General features: G+C 43.2%; 1 protein-coding gene across 3 annotated transcripts in view; it reads right to left on the bottom strand.

Moving 5' to 3' along the window:
* Positions 1-13,994, bottom strand: part of PINX1 (PIN2 (TERF1) interacting telomerase inhibitor 1) — a 64,607-nt gene extending 50,613 nt beyond the window's left edge. The window contains exons 1-6 of one of the 3 annotated variants that reach the window (XM_072858257.1): positions 13,846-13,984; positions 9,471-9,580; positions 8,688-8,797; positions 6,253-6,345; positions 5,436-5,514; positions 1,676-1,768 (exon numbers count right to left, since the gene is read on the bottom strand). In XM_072858257.1, coding sequence (XP_072714358.1) covers positions 1,676-1,768; positions 5,436-5,514; positions 6,253-6,345; positions 8,688-8,797; positions 9,471-9,504 — 409 coding nt within the window. In that variant the 5' untranslated portion in view covers positions 9,505-9,580; positions 13,846-13,984. Of the gene's footprint in view, positions 1-1,675; positions 1,769-5,435; positions 5,515-6,252; positions 6,346-8,687; positions 8,798-9,470; positions 9,581-13,845 lie in introns of all 3 variants that reach the window. The other 2 variants (XM_072858259.1, XM_072858258.1) reach the window with 2 other exon arrangements.
* Positions 13,995-19,705: the final 5,711 nt, after the last annotated feature.

Here is a 19,705-nt window from a genome sequence, read left to right on the forward strand (position 1 = left end):
GTCTCACCGCACAGCTTCTAGCTGTCCTTTCCCAAACAAGCTGGATGACACTGGTGGCTGTTTTCAGCTTTATCCTGGCCAAGGCTTGGAACGTGACACTTACATTCCTGGGGCTCTTCCTCTCACCCTAAGCTTTCTTTCCATGCCTTCCTCCCTGTCCCCTCAAGTGTATCCCCCCCTCTTTTTGCATTCTCTAATAGAAAACCAACTCAACTGACAGTCCAAATCTTTTGCAGCATCACAGTGGAACAGCTACTAGAAAAGCAATTGAAATCACTGTCTTAATGTCATATTGGTGTGTATTTCCCAGATCCAAGTGTGGCTGCTAAGTTTATGTGTGGTGCCTATGTTCCTCCAGCAGCAAGGCTACAAAATAGCACCAGAAACGGAAGCTGCATTTTCTATCGTTGCTGCTCCCTTCTCCCGCTTTTGTGTGAGCTCGTCTTGTTTAGTCTAAAAGGAAGCAGGATCGGACTTGAACAACAAGGGCCACACCATTAGCCTTTCTCAAATAACTTTTCCGCTTTCCCTGAAAAAGGACAATTTCCCTGTTTTAGACCACAGAGGGTACAATCAAACAGGGGCCTACCTTATAGAAACACTGCAGCCAAACAAATAAAGGGTATTGTTAATATGAAAGCCTTGCTCCATATTTTGCATGCTCAAAAGCCACTTCTTTTTTCTCTATATTTAGTAAAAGGTTAAATCCAAATCAAAATAAATCCTCTTTGCTACTACCTCAAACAGGCCATGGCCTCTGTACTTGCAAGCCCTGAACCAATTTAATTGTTTAATGTCATAAAGTGGCAGGGTCATGTTAACACATTTGACTTCTAGGAGGAATCAAAAAACCCAAACTCCAATATCAGAATTTGGCCTCTATTCAGCTGTCAATTACTTGTGTTTTAGCAGAGGCATTTGTTATCAGAAAACATTACACAGAGCTTTAAGTTTAATAAATTAGCCATTAGTGGAAACTGATCCTATCTATACATTGAAACACATATACAAACGCACCATGTGCACATGGGTACGTGAAACCAACAGAGAAATAGAGCAAGGGGTTGAACAATGGTCAAGAGTCAAAACCAAGGATGGCTGAAATAATGTTATCACTCTAAGAAAAAAATAAATTACTAAACTCCACGAGCTCTTGATATAGTTTTTCTAGCCACCAACCACTGTCCTAATTTATCCAATAAAGTATCTCGTAGATGTAAGAGGGCTTTCCTCTTCCTGCATTCAGGTTTAATCTGCTCACTGATCTTATCCACATGATCTCTTAGCAGGGGTTACTGGAGATTGCAGAGGATAGTGCGGTGCAGATGCCCAAGTAACTCTGTTATCACCTTTGCCTCCCCTCCCATCCCCTGCCCACGCACAGATCACTCAGAACATTCACTGCTCCTTTATTCAGCTGATGGTTCCTTCAGACAGAAATTGTTTTATTCAACAATATTAGCCTAAAGCCATCCAAAATTGTCCAAAATAAAAAGGAACAGCATATTATAGCTTTAAGTAAGTTGCTGCAGGGGGTATTTCTAAACCAAGATTTTACTTGCCAAATTTAGATCCCAGAAGGCAACAGATCACCCTGACACGTGGTTTTGGTTTTGTTTTTTTTTTTTTTTCCTAATCTTGGCTAGAGTTTATGAAACAACAAAACTCCTCTTACCTTTTGCAAACTTCATATAATGGACACGTTTCTTGGAAGATTTGGATTTTTCTTCCAGACTGAATGTCTTCTTCTGATTATTCACTGAGGACTCTAAAAAACAAAAACCAAACAAACCAACAAAAAAGGTTCCAACCCTATTAGAGGCACTCTAAACCACCAAATTCAAACAGCAGTCTATTATTTAACTTTCTCTCTCAAAACCAAGTCTCAACAACATATCACAATATATTACTGAAGGAAGCATGGTAAGTTTTGTCCGAAACATGTTACTGCTTGATTTTTTTTGCCACATCCCCTTCCCTTCCCACTTCCAATCTAATGTAATTTGAAAAGGCAGATACAGGTACTCCAGGTCAAAGGCAAAGTCTAATTTAACACCATTTCTACAGTAAGAAAAGAGTAATAGGTCAGAGTTTATTGTGCTGTTTGTTACAAAATACCTCCAGTGCCAGAGTCTGAGAAAGATGTAAGAAATAGTACAAAATAGAATACTGAACCTGACTGGGTAGAAAGAAAAGGGGGGGGCGGAAATCACACAGACTTCCACTTCTAACACTACACGAATTGCCTTTATCTGGACATAGTCTGATACATCTGTGTAAGGAAATTAAATGGTGGCAGAGCTTTTCTGCCCCTGAGGCCAGCTAGAAAAAATTGCCACATCCATATTATTTAATTCTCCTAGCTTCCAGAAGTGGGGCCGCATCTAAACTGTCCACTGGGAATGGTCTCTGGGGTTGGCTAAGTCCCAAATTCACTCAGGAGTTGTTTGGGAGAATGTTAACTTGTGCAGGTCAAAACCATGTGAAGGATTAGTCTAACTATTTAACAGTAAGATATCAAGTTCCTGTGCTGCGCAGGTTATTTTAGTGGTACAGATGTACTGTTTGCATCCACAGAGCCTGCTAATTTACAAGAAATTCTTAGAAGGAGGTAACCTGCTATGCGGTTAATAACTACTTTATTGGTCCTGTCCTGAAAAAAAATAGGCACCACAGGATTCTCTGCTCTGTAACTCTAGAAAAGGCTACTCTGGTGAGATGTTTTTTGTCTCCCAGTGGCAACTGGGATGGGTACGGAAATCAACCCATACCCTGAGGGCCAAGTTGAGTCACCTTTTTCATATCATCCCACCCCTGAAAGCTCTGCAGACCAAGCTTTTCTGACATTGGAATTACAGCACTTCACTATTTGATAGGTAGTGACACCTGATGATAGAGTCATTGACCTAAAAATGAAATCCGCAGCCTGCAGTGGGAGAGCTGACTACCAGAAAGCAGTCTGAGATCTACTCTTCCAATGACATACTAAGTCCTAACGAGAAGAGGAAGGACTAACAAACCCCGTTTTAGACAGAGTTTGCAGTCAACTTGAAAATCCTCAATAAAAAAGGGTCTACGGGGAAAGTAAGCATCGCCACTAAAATATCCTGACCAGAGATGAGGTACTTTGAGTCTGCTCTCCAATCCACTTGTACCGAAGGGAACATTACACAGCAAAGGATTTCCACAGGGCTTCCTCCTCCACTTCATCCTTACAGCGAAAGGGGCAGCAGCACCGCCTTGTGCCTTCAAGCAGGAATTTCACTACTGAAACATGCTGGCACTTGCAACAGACAGGTACGTACATCCCTGTGTCTTCTAGTGACTGGTAAATCCTCTGACAAACTGAGCAAGCACTGCAGGAATATTAATGTGCTTTTTAAAGCAATTTAGTCATAGCAATAAAGCCACATGTCATTTCTATAGCAAATCTGATACAGATGAATATTCCAAAGCACATTACAGAGCCAGCATGTTGTTACCTCATTTTACGGATGGGAAAGGGGCACACTCATCATTACTTAGTATCCCAGCAAAAGAGCCAGGAATCAAAACTCCTCTCTAGGTGCTCAGCTAGAAAAAAAAAAGAAGGCTAAAACTATATAGATCAAGGGTATATTTGAATGTTGGCATACTAACCACCACGGGGCCCTTCCTTCCCAATCTCTAACTGCAATCCAACTCTGGCAACTACACCAGTTATTTAAGAACAATGAAGTTTTTCAGCTGATTTTTAATGCAATTTGAAACTGGATGATGGCCAATAATGTAACATTTGATCCTGTAGCACAGCTGCAGGCAGAGTTATCTGCATGAGTTTTGCCAGCTTAAACAATTGCCAAAAAAACAAGTTTCAGAGCAATGCTTGCAGTCTGCAAATCACCAAACGTGATCCTGAACGGGAATTTTCAACATGCACCCAAATTTGTCCTCAGTGATTGAAAACTCTTGTCCCAGCTCCTAAGACGACCAAGGAAAAATAACTGAGTAAAACAGGGAGAAATATGGTTTTCAGGGGCCAGTTTTTATAAGTACAGATGACCCAGGGAATACTGCACAGATTTTGGAACAAGACAGCCTTGCTCAATGAACCTGCCTCTGTGCTGACTCATTGTGTCCTTGGGCAAGTCATTTCAGCTCTCTGCTCATCAGCTTGCAGGTTTCCCACCAGTTACACCTAACTGATCTTCCCATGGCTCAAGTTGGAACTTGGGTAGGATTTAGTTATAAAGGTAGAAAGGAACTTTTGGAATTTCCCTACGATATGGTATTCTACCTCTTGAAAACTTTAACTACAGCACCTAGCACTGTGTGGCCTCAGACCATGATTAGAGGGTTCCAATGCACAAGGATAACTTACACAGGAATTAAGACTGCAACAGGTTCAGAATTTTAATTCTAGTTCTCTAAGACTAGAAACCGAATTTGATCCTTCTTGCTAACTGATTTTCCTCCTCTTTCTACCTCTCCTCTCACAGAAAACCTTCTGTGCTCAAATGTCAAGAATGAATGAATGAATGAATAGTTGCTAAATTCACTAAGCTGGCAATTCTGCCACTAGCAGCACGTGGACAGGCTGCCATGTCCAAACAGAAGCCCTTGGTTTAACAACTCTCCAGAGAGAGCTGTTTAGATATATGATCAGAGTTTAAACTTGAGTCTAACTAAAGGAGAGATGATAAACCATTTGATGTGTACAATTCTTTCTGTAAGCTCACACCCACCAATTTTGCATAACTTAATTTTTACAAGCCAAGGTCAAACTGTACAAAGCTTTTCAAAATTAAAAGACTTTATAAATAGCCTTTTTGGGAAAGTTGTGTAGTTTCCCCACTTGTGTGCTCCACATCAGGGCTACAAAAATCACATTATACCAAGCTCAAAACAGAGATGCATAACTCTGAGTCAAAAGCTAAGAAGCAGCTCTCTGAGGACAGGAAAAGTAGGTATTTAAGAAACCACCAGAGCACGGAAGCCAGGCATGACAGTTCATTAGTAAAAGTAAGGCAAATGCATTGCAATGGTGAGTGATTGTTTTTGTGAGCCTTCATATTGGCTCTGGTTACTCTATAAAGAAACAAGCGCTGCTGTAGTACATCCCAGCAAAAGGTCCCCCATGTTGTGGTCCTGGATAAAATAAACAAGCTCAAAATTTTACATTTGCTTTCCCCAACAAAAAGCCTTTAATAGAGGCCTGACTGAGAGCAAAACCAATCCACTCAGATCTACACATCCAGGCAAACAAACTTGAGCATGGTCATGGATGGCAACATGTCCTTTGGCTCCCACTGATTTTGGGGAAGAAGGGAGAGTTGTCAACCTCAGCAAGGAGACTACGAGCAGCCCAAAGGATTGGGCCTCAGCTAGCCGTTTAAGACAAAGAATGGAAACTCTGCTAAGCTTCCAGCATCTGATTGAGAAAAGCATGAACCTACCTGTTTCACCCTGTCCATGGCAATCATTCAGTTCAGCCAGAAGCTGGTTGAAGTCATCCTGATGAGCAATCCAGTTGTCCTGTAAATATCACCCACATGAATACAAGGAAAAAGTTTTCAGAACTAACAGAAGTTTTGCTAAAACAGATATTAAGACTCTGCACTCTAAGAAGTAACTTAATTGTATATACTCAACCCTTGTTGGTGGGAGGGACCCTCAAAAGCTCCACAGGCGGCAATGCTAACAGCTCGCTACAGTCACTCCAAAGTGCAGAAATGATAAGGGTTGTGTTTGTAAGTCCTTAAACAATACTGAGCTGCTGTTGGCTCTGCGTGTCCCCTGTCTGCGCAAGATGTTTTCAAAAGTAGGCAGGAAATACTAGTGTGACTTTTCCAGCAACAAAGTTACTTAAGATGTTGATTATGAGACAAGCACCTTTAGGATCACATTTTGCTCTGCCTATGTACCTGAACTCCAGTCAGAAAGGTGACTGTAACAGGAAGAGGGACAGAAAGCATAAAGCTAAGCTGGGCAGAAGACACAGGGAGAAAGCAAGTGTTTCAGTGATTTGCCTGGAAGCTAAAAAATCTCTAAACAGCCTGCTCCCACAATTCACTGTAATGTTTCCAAGCAGGTACTTACTCCTGACACACACAAAAAAGTGGAACTAAACTCCAGGTCAAGAGTTTCTGCAGAGACGTTCACATAGGTACATGCTGCCACCAGATGTGGCAACAGATTTCACTAACGTCCAATTACAAAGATTGTGCCTTAGCTGAAATGGGAGCCATTTCCTTACCTGGGTCTAGCACTCACCTCATAATTGATGGTTGCTCCTAACCCCAGCATGTTATTTTTCACCTGAACCTTGATATGTTCTGTATTTCCTTGTTCCTGAGCCCCAAGACCCTAATGAGGATTTAAGGATAAAAATGTAAGGATTTTACAGCAGTGACTAAGCAACTAGAGCTTTTGTACTCTAAGACAGCTTGCAATGAAATACAGCAAGAAACCACAACTTACTATTTATTTGCTTGCCTGTAACTGAATTAATTCACAGGCATTAGCACACATGAGATATTAAGTTTTTTAATTTACTACTTAAGCCTCCAGCAAAGTATTATAAACACTAAAATAGCAACAACATTAAGTAGCTGGGTGATTAATCAGGAAGCCACCTGACATCCCTAGGCAAGTCCAAAGTGTTTACAATTTTAAAACAAGACACTACATAAAAAGAACATGCCTCTCACCAAAAATACCTCCGTCATTGGGAATGCAGCTGCGTGACTGCTGTAAGACAGATGCCACATAGAATGTACAACATAGAATGAAGTTATATGGGAGGAAAGTGGCACGGGGGGGGGCGGATCAGACTGGAGATAGCAGGACATTAATAACTTCTTCAATCTCATTGACACTCATAATTTGATGAAGAAACTGCAGCAAACAAACCTTGGGTTTGTCTATCCTAAAAACCGTAATCATTCAAATCTCAGAAGCAATCTTTAGGCCCAGTATTATCTTTCTTAATTGCAAGACCAGGGGAAAAAAAAGACAAAGCATTTGGTTTAAAACTTTATTCCTGGTATCCACCTGCTCTTCCCTTAATCTGTCACCAGTAACAAATCATCAGCTAAGTGTATGGCTATAAGAAACATGTATGTGGTGGAGTAGCCCTGTGGATAGATCCTGGGCACATCTAATAGTTGAAGCAATGAGGCATATTTGAAAACGGCTGTTGCTATTAGAGGTTATTTGTCCAGTAGAGTTTATTTGGTCAGTGGGGTGGAAAATTTACCTTGAAACTTCTGCTAACCAAAAAGTATGGAAGCAAGCAGGACACTTGGCTACACATCCTGCCGTGACCCAATTCCAATACAACTAATAACAGGACTAGTTTAAGCAGCTTAATTTCACTGCACAGATGGGCTTTTGCCCATTAATTTGATCAAGCTAAGGTTCCATTTGTCTGAGTTTGTAGTGGAATAGAGACATAAATCCTTCTTGTACAGCTATAACTGTTGTACAGGAAGATCCGGTAGCTCAAGTAGGAAACTTATTGTTGTGAAGATGATGGGGAGGGGTAACAGACAGAAAACGACATGAGGCCTTCCTTTTACACCCTGACACAAACGGTGTTCATAATGGCAAAGGTGTTATCTATGGTCAGAGAAGCTGGCTGCCTAAAACACAATCAGAAGATTTAACAGCATTTTTCCTACTCTGGTTTACATAACTATTTTAATCTTAGACACATAAAACACCCATGCATACAATTTACATAAAAAGACAGTACTCAAGCTCCATACTCTTGACACTCTGGTCTAAAGCCTAGTGAAAGCAATGCCAGTTCCTTGACTTCTGCAGCCTTTGAATCAGGTACCACTGCTTGTTCGTGAAATCAGAGGCAGTACAAGCCAGATTTATACCTAACTGTGAGCCAACTGAGGCAACAGTAGGCTACATAGAAAAATAAGCCTACTGTCGGATTTCTTGAAGTTTTAATGCATTCACAGAATTGAGAATGGTCCTAACTTTATTTCTTTTAAAAAACAGGCTGGAAGAGGAAATCTATAAGAAGAATTAAATAAATGTCGTGGGGGGGGTTGCGTGTATTCATTTCATTAAACACGCCGACATGCAGGCCCAAATCTCAGCTTTGCTGAGGCACCTTTGTGGAAGTTAAACTGCTTTTAAGAGGCAGCTGAGATGTCTGCAGCTCTCTGCACTGACCTAGAGATTATTCTTAGCACCAGAAAGCAGTCACCTCACCCCACACAGGTACAGGCTGGGGTGGGACGGAGCTGGGAAGGGATACAGCTCACATAACACTGCATTTCGGCCATTCAGGGAACAGATCAGAAGTAACCTTTAAAACAGGTAAAAGATTAAAGCAGGTCCTAGAGCTGTGTATCCTCCAGACACACAGTACCAAAAGCCAGAGAGAGAACGGAGGGCATAAAGGCAATTTAAAGCCTTTAACCATCACCTGATTTAATGTGCCAACTCCCGCTCTCACTTGGGGACGTTATCTTGTCAGAGAGAGAAGAGAAAAACTGGAAAGCAAGACAGGCACAAACAAGCGAGTACCTTTGTAACAAACTGTAAAAATCTAACATTGCTCAAATTCTCTGCGCACTTAAGAGAATAAATCAAATAGAAAGAACACGGCTGTTCTAAACACTGAGATCAAGAGTCCCCCGGCAGTCTTCCACCCTTCAGCTAGACAACTCTCCTTTAGGTCATACCTTTCCTTTGGACCAGCCCATCTTTTCCAGCATCTTCTGGCCAAATTTAGATTCATCTTTACTCCAAGCGCTATTTCGTGGATCCACAGACCATTTCTGCCTTCTACGGGCTAGAGCAGGAAGGAAAAATTCAAACAGGTTCTATTTACATTTCCACAGTGTTCTTCGTTTTTAATCAATCCAAGAAAAGCTCTTCATTGCAAAAAACCCCAGAACTTATGCCAGACTAAACATGTTTTGGGGGTTTAATTTCACTAAAACTTATACTGCAAAAAAGGCCAGTGAAAATGTTAATTATTAATGTGAAGAATGCCAAAGGAAAATTGCTATGGAAGTTGTCATCCCTAAGGATGGGCTGCAATTCAGGGAAGGCTTTAAGGATTATCACTTAGGTGTACAGGCCTAAATTCCATATTTATTCCAACTTTGTTTTACATCTGGCTTCAACATGAAATCTATAGGGGATGAGACTTTAGTGCTGGCTTTCCCAGTTCTGGACAATATCCACTGGCCAGTCTTCCTTTTAACCAGAACACTGAAGTTTTAATATTTGCCTTCATAACAAAAGCCAAGTCAAAAATCAAACATAAGTGACCAGAGAAACTGAATTACAGAACACAAACCAGTGGGATTTCAGCTTTTGGATTTGCCACAAAATGGTTTATTCGGAAACGGAAAAGTCACCGGAAATTATTGCAGGTGTTAAGAGAACCAAACGAGCATCAAGGCTCCTTTGTCCTATGCAGACTACTAAAGAAACTACAGTCCCCCAGGCCCACATACGTGCGCTTGCCTCTATCATCAGGAATAGCTTCATTGAAATCAAGGAAGAAAAGCTAGCACGGTTAACCAGTCACTTTAAGTGTGCACCTAAACGTACGCAGGAAGACAACCTAAATAAACAAGACAAACAAAGAATGGGAGACAGGAAGATTACAAACTTCATTAAACACGATGGGAAATGGTGGATCAAAAATGACCGATTAACCCAAGGCCATACAAAGTCAGTGAGAAGCCAAGTCCACTGAGGCGCTTTCAACATAACCAGGAAGTCATCTTTCCCTAAAATGCAACACTGAGGATTTGGGCCAGAGGGACAGAATATTACAGAGATGTTTGATTCATTTTTTGCCCCGTTTTGTTTCATTCTGAAAGAATAACAAATACTGTCAGAATGCATGATGGTGGCTTTTCTTAATGTACTTCCTAAGCTTTGAAGCTCAAAATGGGTGCTGCGTGGCAGCCCCATAAAAAGTAATAGTCTGATAAAGAACTTCATAAAACCCCAAACAGTCCATAAAAAAGATTTTACAGTAGGTTAAATGACTGAGTGCTGTGAGAGGAATTGACACAGCACTCGCTTGGCTCACTTCTCTACAGGAAAACAACAACTTATTTCCAACAGGCAGCCTTCAGAGAAGCATCTACTACAAGCCTTGCCTGTGCTGCTAACCAAAGGTGGTAAAGTGCCACCGTGGACTGTGATTTTAAATGCGTCCAAGCAAATTAGGGTTCCCTGCTGCCCCACTGAGAACAAAAACTCTGGCTCACTTCACTCATTTATTGCGGTGTTTGAAACACTGACCTAGGAATCGGGGACAATTAACGTGCTTTGCCATCTTCCCTTACCCAATATGCAAATGATCTTTAAGGACCCAGGTTTCCAGTGGTTTGTGGGGGGAATGAATTAAAAAGCTATTAAGCTGGCAGCAAAAGCTAAGTCCTGTAAAAACAGGGAACACCTTGGCTGTTACTTTTGCCTGTAGCTGATAGTGAAACAAACAACATAAAAAGAAAGGCAATAAAAAGAAGCAATTTAATAAAGGTTATGCTGCCCAGCCGAGCAGCAGCCCTTCCTTTTCAATCGTATTTTTTAATTTGTCCCGTTGTTTAAAACCTCTCGATTAACATCAACTTTTCCTCAGCCAGTCACCAAAAACTAACTGTTCAATGCCTTTTTTTAAGTCTAATTAGAACAACATTTTAAGTATGCCCACATTCTGTTATGCTCTCTGTAACTAGTTCCCCAAGTGGTGACTTTGCAAATCCCAAGAAATTAAATTCAATGCAATTCTTAAAGTTGTAAAGCCACCGTATGTATCTAAGGATTTGTCTACACAGTAGAGTTAATCCGTGTCAACTGAATGTGTGAATTTAAATTAACTTCCAAATTGAGTTGTTTGATATAGTTCAACTAATCCACTTTAAAAGTTAATTTCTATTAATTTTCCTAACTATCTCTCTATAGAGAAGCCCTAATGTGTTTTACTCCCAGGAGGACCTTGGTAACAAAACACAAGGGCACCTAATACAGAGACTTCTCAAGCATGAAATTTTAAGAGACCTTCCCTTTTCCAGCACTTTTAATCCAAGTATTTCAAACCTCATAACTACCGTTACGAGGTTAATCCTCACATTTCTGCCAGGTTAACACACTCTTATTTTCAAATATGGTAAGCTAGACACAGGAAAATAAAGAAACTTGCTTACAACTTTAGAGAAGTATTTAAGAAAGCCAGGAACAACTTCATGCTACATACAGCAACCATAAAATCATCTCTACTCTCCAAACAAACAACAACAAAGACTGTTTAGTCAACAATTTAAACAACAAAAAAGCCTGTTTAGTCAACAATTTATCAGAAATGTTTGTTCACCGATGTCTCACGAGCAAGAAAGGAAACAACATACTATCTTCCAGCTAAAAAATTCAGCTCAGAAGTTAACACCAATCTTCTGTGCTGCTCATAAAATGATGCTGGAGATAGTAATTCAACTCTGGGCAAGCAGCACCATCCAGTGGAGAAAGGCGTCATTTCTTTAGATACTTCACTCAGATACCCTACGATTTGAAAAGGATAAATTACTAAACCCTTTTACCAAGACTAATTCTGTGCCTGGAGCATATGTTTAACTATCATTTCTGAAAGTTCCTTATCAGTTATCATCCAAACCCCTGCTGTGTGCCCATATGTGGCGATAACAGGGAAAATAATAAATAGCTTAAATTTCTCCAATGAACGGAAAAAAATATACTGCCCACAGAAGGGATTTTATTTTTAATCCAAGCTACGAAACCCATCATTAACATACACATTTTTTCCATGATAAGCACCAGTAAGATAGACAGCTAATCAAAGTGTATTAAAGGTTAAAAAGTTAAAAATAAGTGAAAAATAAAAGCTAACTCTTTGGCCATTTCTGCAATTGACACTTTTTAAAATTCACACTACACAAGCATAGAATGATCGAGTTTGTCCTTTCTCAGTTTAGTTCACAGCTTCACAAAAAGTGGAAGGACCTTTCGAGATCATCTGCTTCAACCCCCTGCTTAAACAGGTTGTCCAGCACCGTGTCCAGTCTGGTTCCGAATATCTCCACAGACTGATACTCCACAGCCTCTCTGAACAATTTGTTCCAGTGTTTGGCCACCCTCACAGTAAAAAAAGATGGAATTTCTCCTGTTTCAATTTGCACTCGCTGCTTCTTGTCCTGTTACTGGGTACCACTGAGAAGTTATTTTAAGTCCCTGAAATGCATGTGCTTTCACAGCTGTAGTAAAACCAACTAACCCCCCACACACGTTTTTTTAGGGTGAATATTAATAAGAGCATCAGAACTTGATCCAGAACTGCAAAAAAAAAAAGCATGTGTAACGCAGCTTCACAATTATAACTGCAGCTGAAGGTGATGAACAAAGGCATACAACTCTGCAAAGGTCGCTCTCAGCAACTAGATTCGTTTAAGGCAATTTTGGAATTCCCTACATACAGAAGTGAACTTAACACAGCATTACACTACCGAAATGTGAAGTGTCGAACTAAAGTAATTAAAAAATTCTGAAAAATGGTACCAACAAGGTTTACATCTAAAATAACTAGAAAATTACATCTGCAAATGCAATTTTGTTTTCCTCAATTCACACCTGTTTTTTCCACTGGAAACTGTATTTTCTAATTAGTCATTATACTTAAGTCCATCTTTCCTGCAGTCAAGCAAAAAAATTCGTTAGACCTTGTGCGCTCACATTAAGGGTGTCCCAACACCAGTAAGCTTACCGAAACCACCTAAGGACATTAACAATACTCAGACAGAAATATATTAGTCCTGTTACATAACAATCTACAGTTGAGAAGTTTAGTCTTTCTACTCATATATAGCTTTACATTTACTAGAAAAGGCTACTTTACAGGAATGCATCTTTATCTTCGAAGAGAAGGCAGCAAAAGTTTTTAGTTCCCACTTTGGCCAGCCCCGGGAAAGTTCTGTTTCCTGAACTCAAGAGCTTTACCCAAGAAAGAGTTATCAGTCAGGATATTCATCCAATGTTTCAATCAATTCTTTTAGATATGGGGAGCCCAAATCCTCAATCACCTCAGAAGTAAGAGTGAAGCTCAGCTTGATTCCAATATCAGGAAAAAGTTAAACAAAATTATCATGCTGCACATAATAAAACCTTCAAAAATTATTCACTCAGCAACACCCTTACACAAAAGGCATAACACAACCACACGGCCTTAACTCGATTTCTCCCTGCGAGTTCAGTGGATTTACTTGCCTTTTCCAATGCACCTGCCTAAAATCCCTTACATCCCACTCCCACATTTCCCAACCCAGAATTTAGCTGATCTCCGAAGATCCCTGTACAGACAAGAGGGCGAGCTAAGCATAAATGCTAACCCTGGGTACGATCAAAAGACCAATGCCTACATACACACAGCTCCGCTGAGTCCTGCCTGGCTGCCACGCAGCAGCCGGCACCCCAGCACAGCCCCGGCCCCCAGGCTTCAGCCTATCTGCCCTCTACCACACCGCCGCAGAGGTGGCACCGAGGCGCTGAAAGGAAATGCCGGCCCTAAAGGCGTCTGAGACACATCCCCGCCGATCTTCCGGGCGGGAAGCCACAGAGCCCCGCAAACCCGCACCCCGCAAAGCCGTACGCACCGCGGGGCCTGCGGGGACCCGCCAGCATCCAGCCCGCCACCCTCGGGAGGGACAGCGCGGCCCCCGCCCCATCAGCGAGGGCGGTGGAGAGGGCCCGTGGTAGCGCCCAGGCCGCCCCCTAGGATAACAGCTCTTCCCCCGACCCCCTCCCTGCTCTCAGGGATCGCCCCGAGCCCCGCCGGCCCGGTTCCTGCCCGCGGGGAACGGCACTCACGCTCCGCCAGCATCGCCATCTTGGGGGCCTCCCACCCTCCGCGGCGCGTAGCGAGGGAACGCCACCGTGCCCCTACCCCTGAGGGGACTTTTGTGACCTCGGGCTCAGAAAAAGGCAGCGAGAGAAATGCCTGATTAAAAAGTCTTGCAGCAAGCGAGCGCAGCGGCCGCCCTAGTGGAAACAGAGGGTGTAAACCCGCTAAAATTCTACTAAAGAACTCAAAAGACGTGTTGCGTTGTACGTGGGCTATTCTCGCGCGTTTCCTGGTGACTATTGGACAGGCACTTTTGTGGCCAGACGAAGAGGGAGCGCGCGCCGAGGGGGCGGCAGCGGCCTCTGCCTTCACAGAGAGGGCGGGCAGCTCCCGGGGGTACCCGACGGCTTCTCCCGGGCGGTTGGGGTTGTCCCGGAGCTGTTAAAGCCGCTAAAGCTGCTACGGCCGCTACTAAAGCCGCTGCGAGGGGTTGACGGGGCCTCTTAGGGTGTTTAACCGTCCCCACAGGCGGAGCTCGGGGCGTTTCGCGGCCTCCACAGGCGGAGCCCGTTGTGAGGGGGCTCTTGGCGGGGAATGGGATGAGAGCAGCGCTCGCCGTCGCCTCGGGGTGTGTGGTTAAAAATAACAGGGCACGGGCAGTCTGAATCTTGGCGGGGGTGGGGGGGTGGTGAATGTCCCTGGAGTTACCCAAATCCGTGCCTGTCGTGGGAGGGGAGGGTGGTGGGCGCTGGAGGGACCTCACATGCATTGTGCACCATCCTCTGCCTGGCTTCTTGTAATACAGCTGAACTTATGATCCTGTCCCAGGACAGCTTTTGGTATAACTAGTTAAAGATGACTAACAGCAGTGGCTTGAAGCCTTCTCAGGCAAGCCACGCCTTTATTCTCCTTTTCAAGGTTTTTAAAGATCCTGTGATGAACGCAGATCTTCCTATAATACCAGCTTAGTGCTTCTTGTCTCACCCACCTTAGATGTGGAAAAAAACCTACTCTTTCCTTTCTGCAACAAGAATTTAGGTATTTGAAGACTGAACACAGCCCCTCCTTGATGTTTACTTGCTGAATCAAGCCACCCCTATTTAGCAGTCTTTTCTTGCAGATCACCTTTTAGAGCCCTCGCTCATTCATGCTTTCTGGTTTTCAGCCACTTTTCAGTTGTTTCTTAACCCAAAACAGGACACGCATCATGCTGCTGAGTTCTTTGGAATTGTAGGCTCTGTTTCCTCTCTGGCTATGTTTTGCATCTGAGTGTAATATTTTGTTCTCTAACCTCCCTATCTCTTTCAGAGAAGAGCTACATAGGGGTTTTATATTCTGTGTTCATGCACTGTGTTAATCCTGTCTTTTGCCCTTCCTGAATCAATACTTACTTCTGTGTTTCCATTTTGTTGTATTGTTCTGAATTGCAGACCTTTTGTGTCTCTGCTGTCTCTTTCCCAGCTTGGAGCCACCTGCAAGTGTTGTAAGTGTACTCTGTACCTTAAGTCAGGTCATGAATGGGAGTATTGTGTCCTACCAGGATCAAAACCGATTGCCCACAGCTCTTTCTTCATCCATCCTTGCATTTGGATGACAACTGGATTACAGCTCCCCCAGTTCAGTTTTTCAGACTGCTTTGCTTCTGTGCTTTTTGATTTAGATTACATTTCCCTAGTTGCTTATAGAACACTGTGCAAGGCAGTTTCTAAAGACTTCATAGACAAAACAGAAATGATGACTGTGTCTTTTCCTCTGTAAGACCCCTTCTGTCAGTCAGCAAACTTAGATTTATATGAGGGAGCTTGTTCTTGGCAACTCTATAAAGTTACAAATAGCTTGTTGATTTTTTGTAATAGTTTATATTCAGTTCCTATTAAGCTGACTGCTCTGACTGCCTCAGTTCCTCCTTTAAAGAAGGGTATCAAGCTGGTCCTTTCGTAGTCTTCTAAGCCCACATGCAGCCGTCAGAAATTCTCTGCGTTCTCACCAGACTTTTTTTTGCCAGTTCTCTCTGTACTTTCAGGTCACGTTCATCAGGCTTGACTGGTGTGAAAACAAATAAATACTTTCCAGTCCTTCACTACCTGAGAGAGAGATCTTTTCCCTTTGCCTCTCTCATTAATTGTGTTAGCCACTTGATTGCATCTAATCCTTTTAGTGAAGACTGAATGGATGAATCATGCCCTGCTCCCTCTGCTGTGTAGTGGGTCAGCCTTGCCTTTGGTCTTTCTCTTATGCCTTCTGTGCTATATAAAGCTTTGCAACTCCAGGTTTTATCTCATTCAATGCCTTGACTTTGTTCATTCTGTCTCTTATGCTCATACTATATGTCTGTATGTGCTCTGCATAAGGTGGCTGTACATCTACTTCTCGTGTCCTGTCTCGCAGCTGGGTGTTATGCACCAATGCACTATTAGTGTTAGGTTAAGGAACAACTGTCTGTAATTCATAAACCAGACTTCTAAGAGACTGCCTGGTAATTCTCTGAGCTTACTGAGGTCTACCTGAAATCTGTCAAATTTTTTTGGCTCCTCTACTCTCCTGCCTTAGGAAGAGGAACCATCATTTGCACCTGGAAATAATCAGGTATGTGTCAGCTTTCAAGTTTCAGTTAATGTTTTCCTCCAGGAGGAAATCCCTGGAGATCAGAATCAACCCTAGAAGATCCTTCTTTCCGTTTTCTTTTTTCCTGTTCTAACAAAATTCATACACAGCAGAGGCCTGCTTGGACAGTCTAGGACAGGGTCCACCTCACCTCTCTTAACTGTGTAGAAAGCAGGTGTGTAACCTGAATTCCTGGTGCCCGTCTTTCTTCTAACCCAGAGGGAGTTTAGATACCCAGCTGATTCTCTGGATAGCTCTAGTTGAATCCCATCAGCCCTGCTCTCTTCCTAAGGGAGGACAGACCAGATGAACTCTCATGTCACCACCAGCTCTGTGGTTCTGGTAGTTCTCAATCTGACACCCAGCCTGCTTTGTGGTGCTCGCACGTCACCCACCAGGATCCTTCTCCCCTTTCATCACCACCCAGGGATTCTCAGCAGTGGCCACTCTTTGCTGTTGTCTGGATCTGAAATATAAGGTGATGTATCCTCCCCTCCGTCATCCTTCTACCTGTGTTTCCTGAACAAGTTACTCCTCCTGGCAGTAATAGCCATTTCTGAGAATTATCCCTCTGAGGTCTCTTACATCAACTAAATTGTAGTGTTATCCATGTATTAAGTGTTCGAATGGTCACTTACTTGTGTGAGCTGTTTCACACCAGCCAAATTCTGCTTCCATTTTTTATTCTGGAGAGGTGTTAAAGTCTTCTAGCTGAGAATTGAGTGTAATATTTGATCGCTCCAATAGGTAGCAGCAGTACACATGTTTGAGTCAGCTTCTCTGTGCTATAAAGACATCACTGAAGGTGGAAGATGGGAAGTAATTTCTGTTAAAGGATGCCTTGAGGTTGCAATTTGTTTCTTGTTTGGTTTTGAAACTTAATATTCGACTGCATCAGAGCACTTCTGCTTCCAAAGCTGTGTTACTCCCCTGCTTGCAAAGAATCACAGCTTAACACACAAATGAGATCATACCTGCTTTAATTATTGCTGATTGTATTTGCTTAACAGTAGGCTTGAGGTCAAGGTCCAAATTATTCTACACAGATGTAGACACAGTTCTTGCAAATTAGTATTTTAAGGTGCTGATCCTAAAAACATTTAAGTACATGAATATGCACAGGGGCAGTGAAATTAGGCAATGCGCACAGAAGGGGGAGGTTCCATCCAGGGGCAATTATTGTATTTCACAATTAAGTACCTGAGTAAAAGCTGGTGTCACAGGAAAGAAAAATTTATGTATGCATATATATGTATGTTTGTATATATATTTTCTTCCAAGAGAAAGAACAGCTGATACGGGTGATTATAGCCCTCTCAGAAAATATCCTGAAATCCTATTTCCAGTGTGCTTGCAGTGGTTGAAATGTAGCTCTCCTCTGAAAAATGAAGCGATAAAGATGCCTGGTGGGCATTACGTTCAGAGTTCTCCAGTGATTCCTCCCAAGGGTCTTACTTGAAAAGAGGTGTTTCCCGACAGCCAGCACTGCAAAGATCATTTAAGGCTCAGAGATTTGAGCAGTGTAGTTTCCTCCTGGCACATCATTATCAATCGCACGGTGGCTGCAGCCTCCGCTGTGCTGTCAGCGTCAGCTCCAGAGTCCCCACAGGCTTTGGGGAATTCCTTTGATGCCACTCGCAGGTTGAAGTGTCTAGGTCTTAGGGAGAGATCCAGCTGGGATGAACAGAGCCAACAATACAGAGAAATTGAAATGGCGGATGAACGGAGGAGGGTTGCAAGTGCGTCTGAGCCTGATACCCATCTTGCTGGTACCGTTCCACCCAGGCGAGACCCATGGAAGGGAGGAGGAAGAGAGTTACATTTCTCAGCTAACGAGCAGCTCCTACGCCCCGCAGAAGGGCAGCCACGAGGATCAGCGATGGGCTAATGCCACAGAGAGCTCTACACCGGTCTCTTGCTGCCTGCGGACACTGGGGTGGGATCCATGAACGTGTTATAAGCCTCTTGGAGTTGATGGGGAGACAGGAACTCGCAGGTGGGGTTCAGGTCACCTAACACGAGGTGCCTGCAAGAGATTTCTAGATCTGAATGCATCGCCCCGACTTCAAATGGAGAAGAAACGGCATCAGTCAAAACACCTGTTTTTCCCTCTCTATGCCCCATTCAAATACCCCATCGACAAGGGAGATGAGAGGAGAGGAGGCCAGGAAAGGAAAAATGGGAAAAAAGGAGGAGAAAAACAAGTAAAGAAATAGGATGTGAGTCCTGGCTGTGCAACAGGTCATTTGTGAGGCAAATCAGCCTCTGTTGTGTGATAATGGCCTGAGGCCAGACTGGAAATGCTTATTGAGCGAGTCCTGGGAGAGGTGTGATGGAAGCACTAGGGACAAGGACTGCCTGGAGACCTTAAAATGAAAAGACAGGCTTGATTTAGGACAATGATTCGAGAGAACATGCGGATTAGAGGTGAGCTCTGGTAGAAAGCTGTGTTAGCAGAGCAGAGAAGCCGCCCATCAAGTGCCAGGCAGGGAGCAAGAGATTAACAACGTCTGACCCATGGAGCAGAAGATGTCAGAACGAGTGCCTGCAGCCAGGAGATGAGGGGTTCAAAGAACAGCTACTGGGGCAGGCGAGGAGCAGAAACAGGCTCAAGGCAAGGGGGTGATGTTCCTAGAAATGCTGCCAGTGAAGAGCTCAGCAGCAGTGTGCAGTGCCTGGCAGGGAACGCTGGAGGGAGCGTGGGCAAAGGAGGCAGCAGACAGAAATCCAGATAATTTTCCTTCTATTCCATGAGCACAGTGTGCTTTTATTATTTTTGCTATTGCTGTTGTTATTTCATCAGCCTGGGCTTTATGGGATGTGAGACTGAAGTCCTGTTGTAAGCAGTTTGTTATCCAAACAGAGGAAGGAGGTAGAGAGCAGATGAAAATGCAGCAATGATTTGCAGAGGGGGAAACTGAGGCACAGGCATGATGTGAAAGTCAAGGCGCTAACAGCTTGCATTTTTTGTGGAGATATTTTAAAATATAAAGGAGTGCTAAAGAGTTGGATGCTAATGAGAGATTAGACTCACGTCAATGGGCACAGAGTGGGTGGTTTTTTGTTATGACTGGTATTTTGGTGATCAGATTTTCTGGCTGGGCTGTGCTGAACATGGGTTGGAAGCATTGCTCTGAGCTGTAGTCATGGCAGGGTGAGGCCAGGCACCAGAGCGTCCCAAATGGACCAGTCCAAAGAAGGTCAGGAAGCCAAAGAGTCAGAGCCAGCAGGCCTCAAGGGCAAGCCAGGGTGTAATCCACGGGTAGGGTGAAGATGAGGATC

The sequence above is a fragment of the Ciconia boyciana genome, chromosome 3 (genome assembly GCF_034638445.1).
Source record: "Ciconia boyciana chromosome 3, ASM3463844v1, whole genome shotgun sequence".
NCBI lineage: Eukaryota > Metazoa > Chordata > Aves > Ciconiiformes > Ciconiidae > Ciconia > Ciconia boyciana.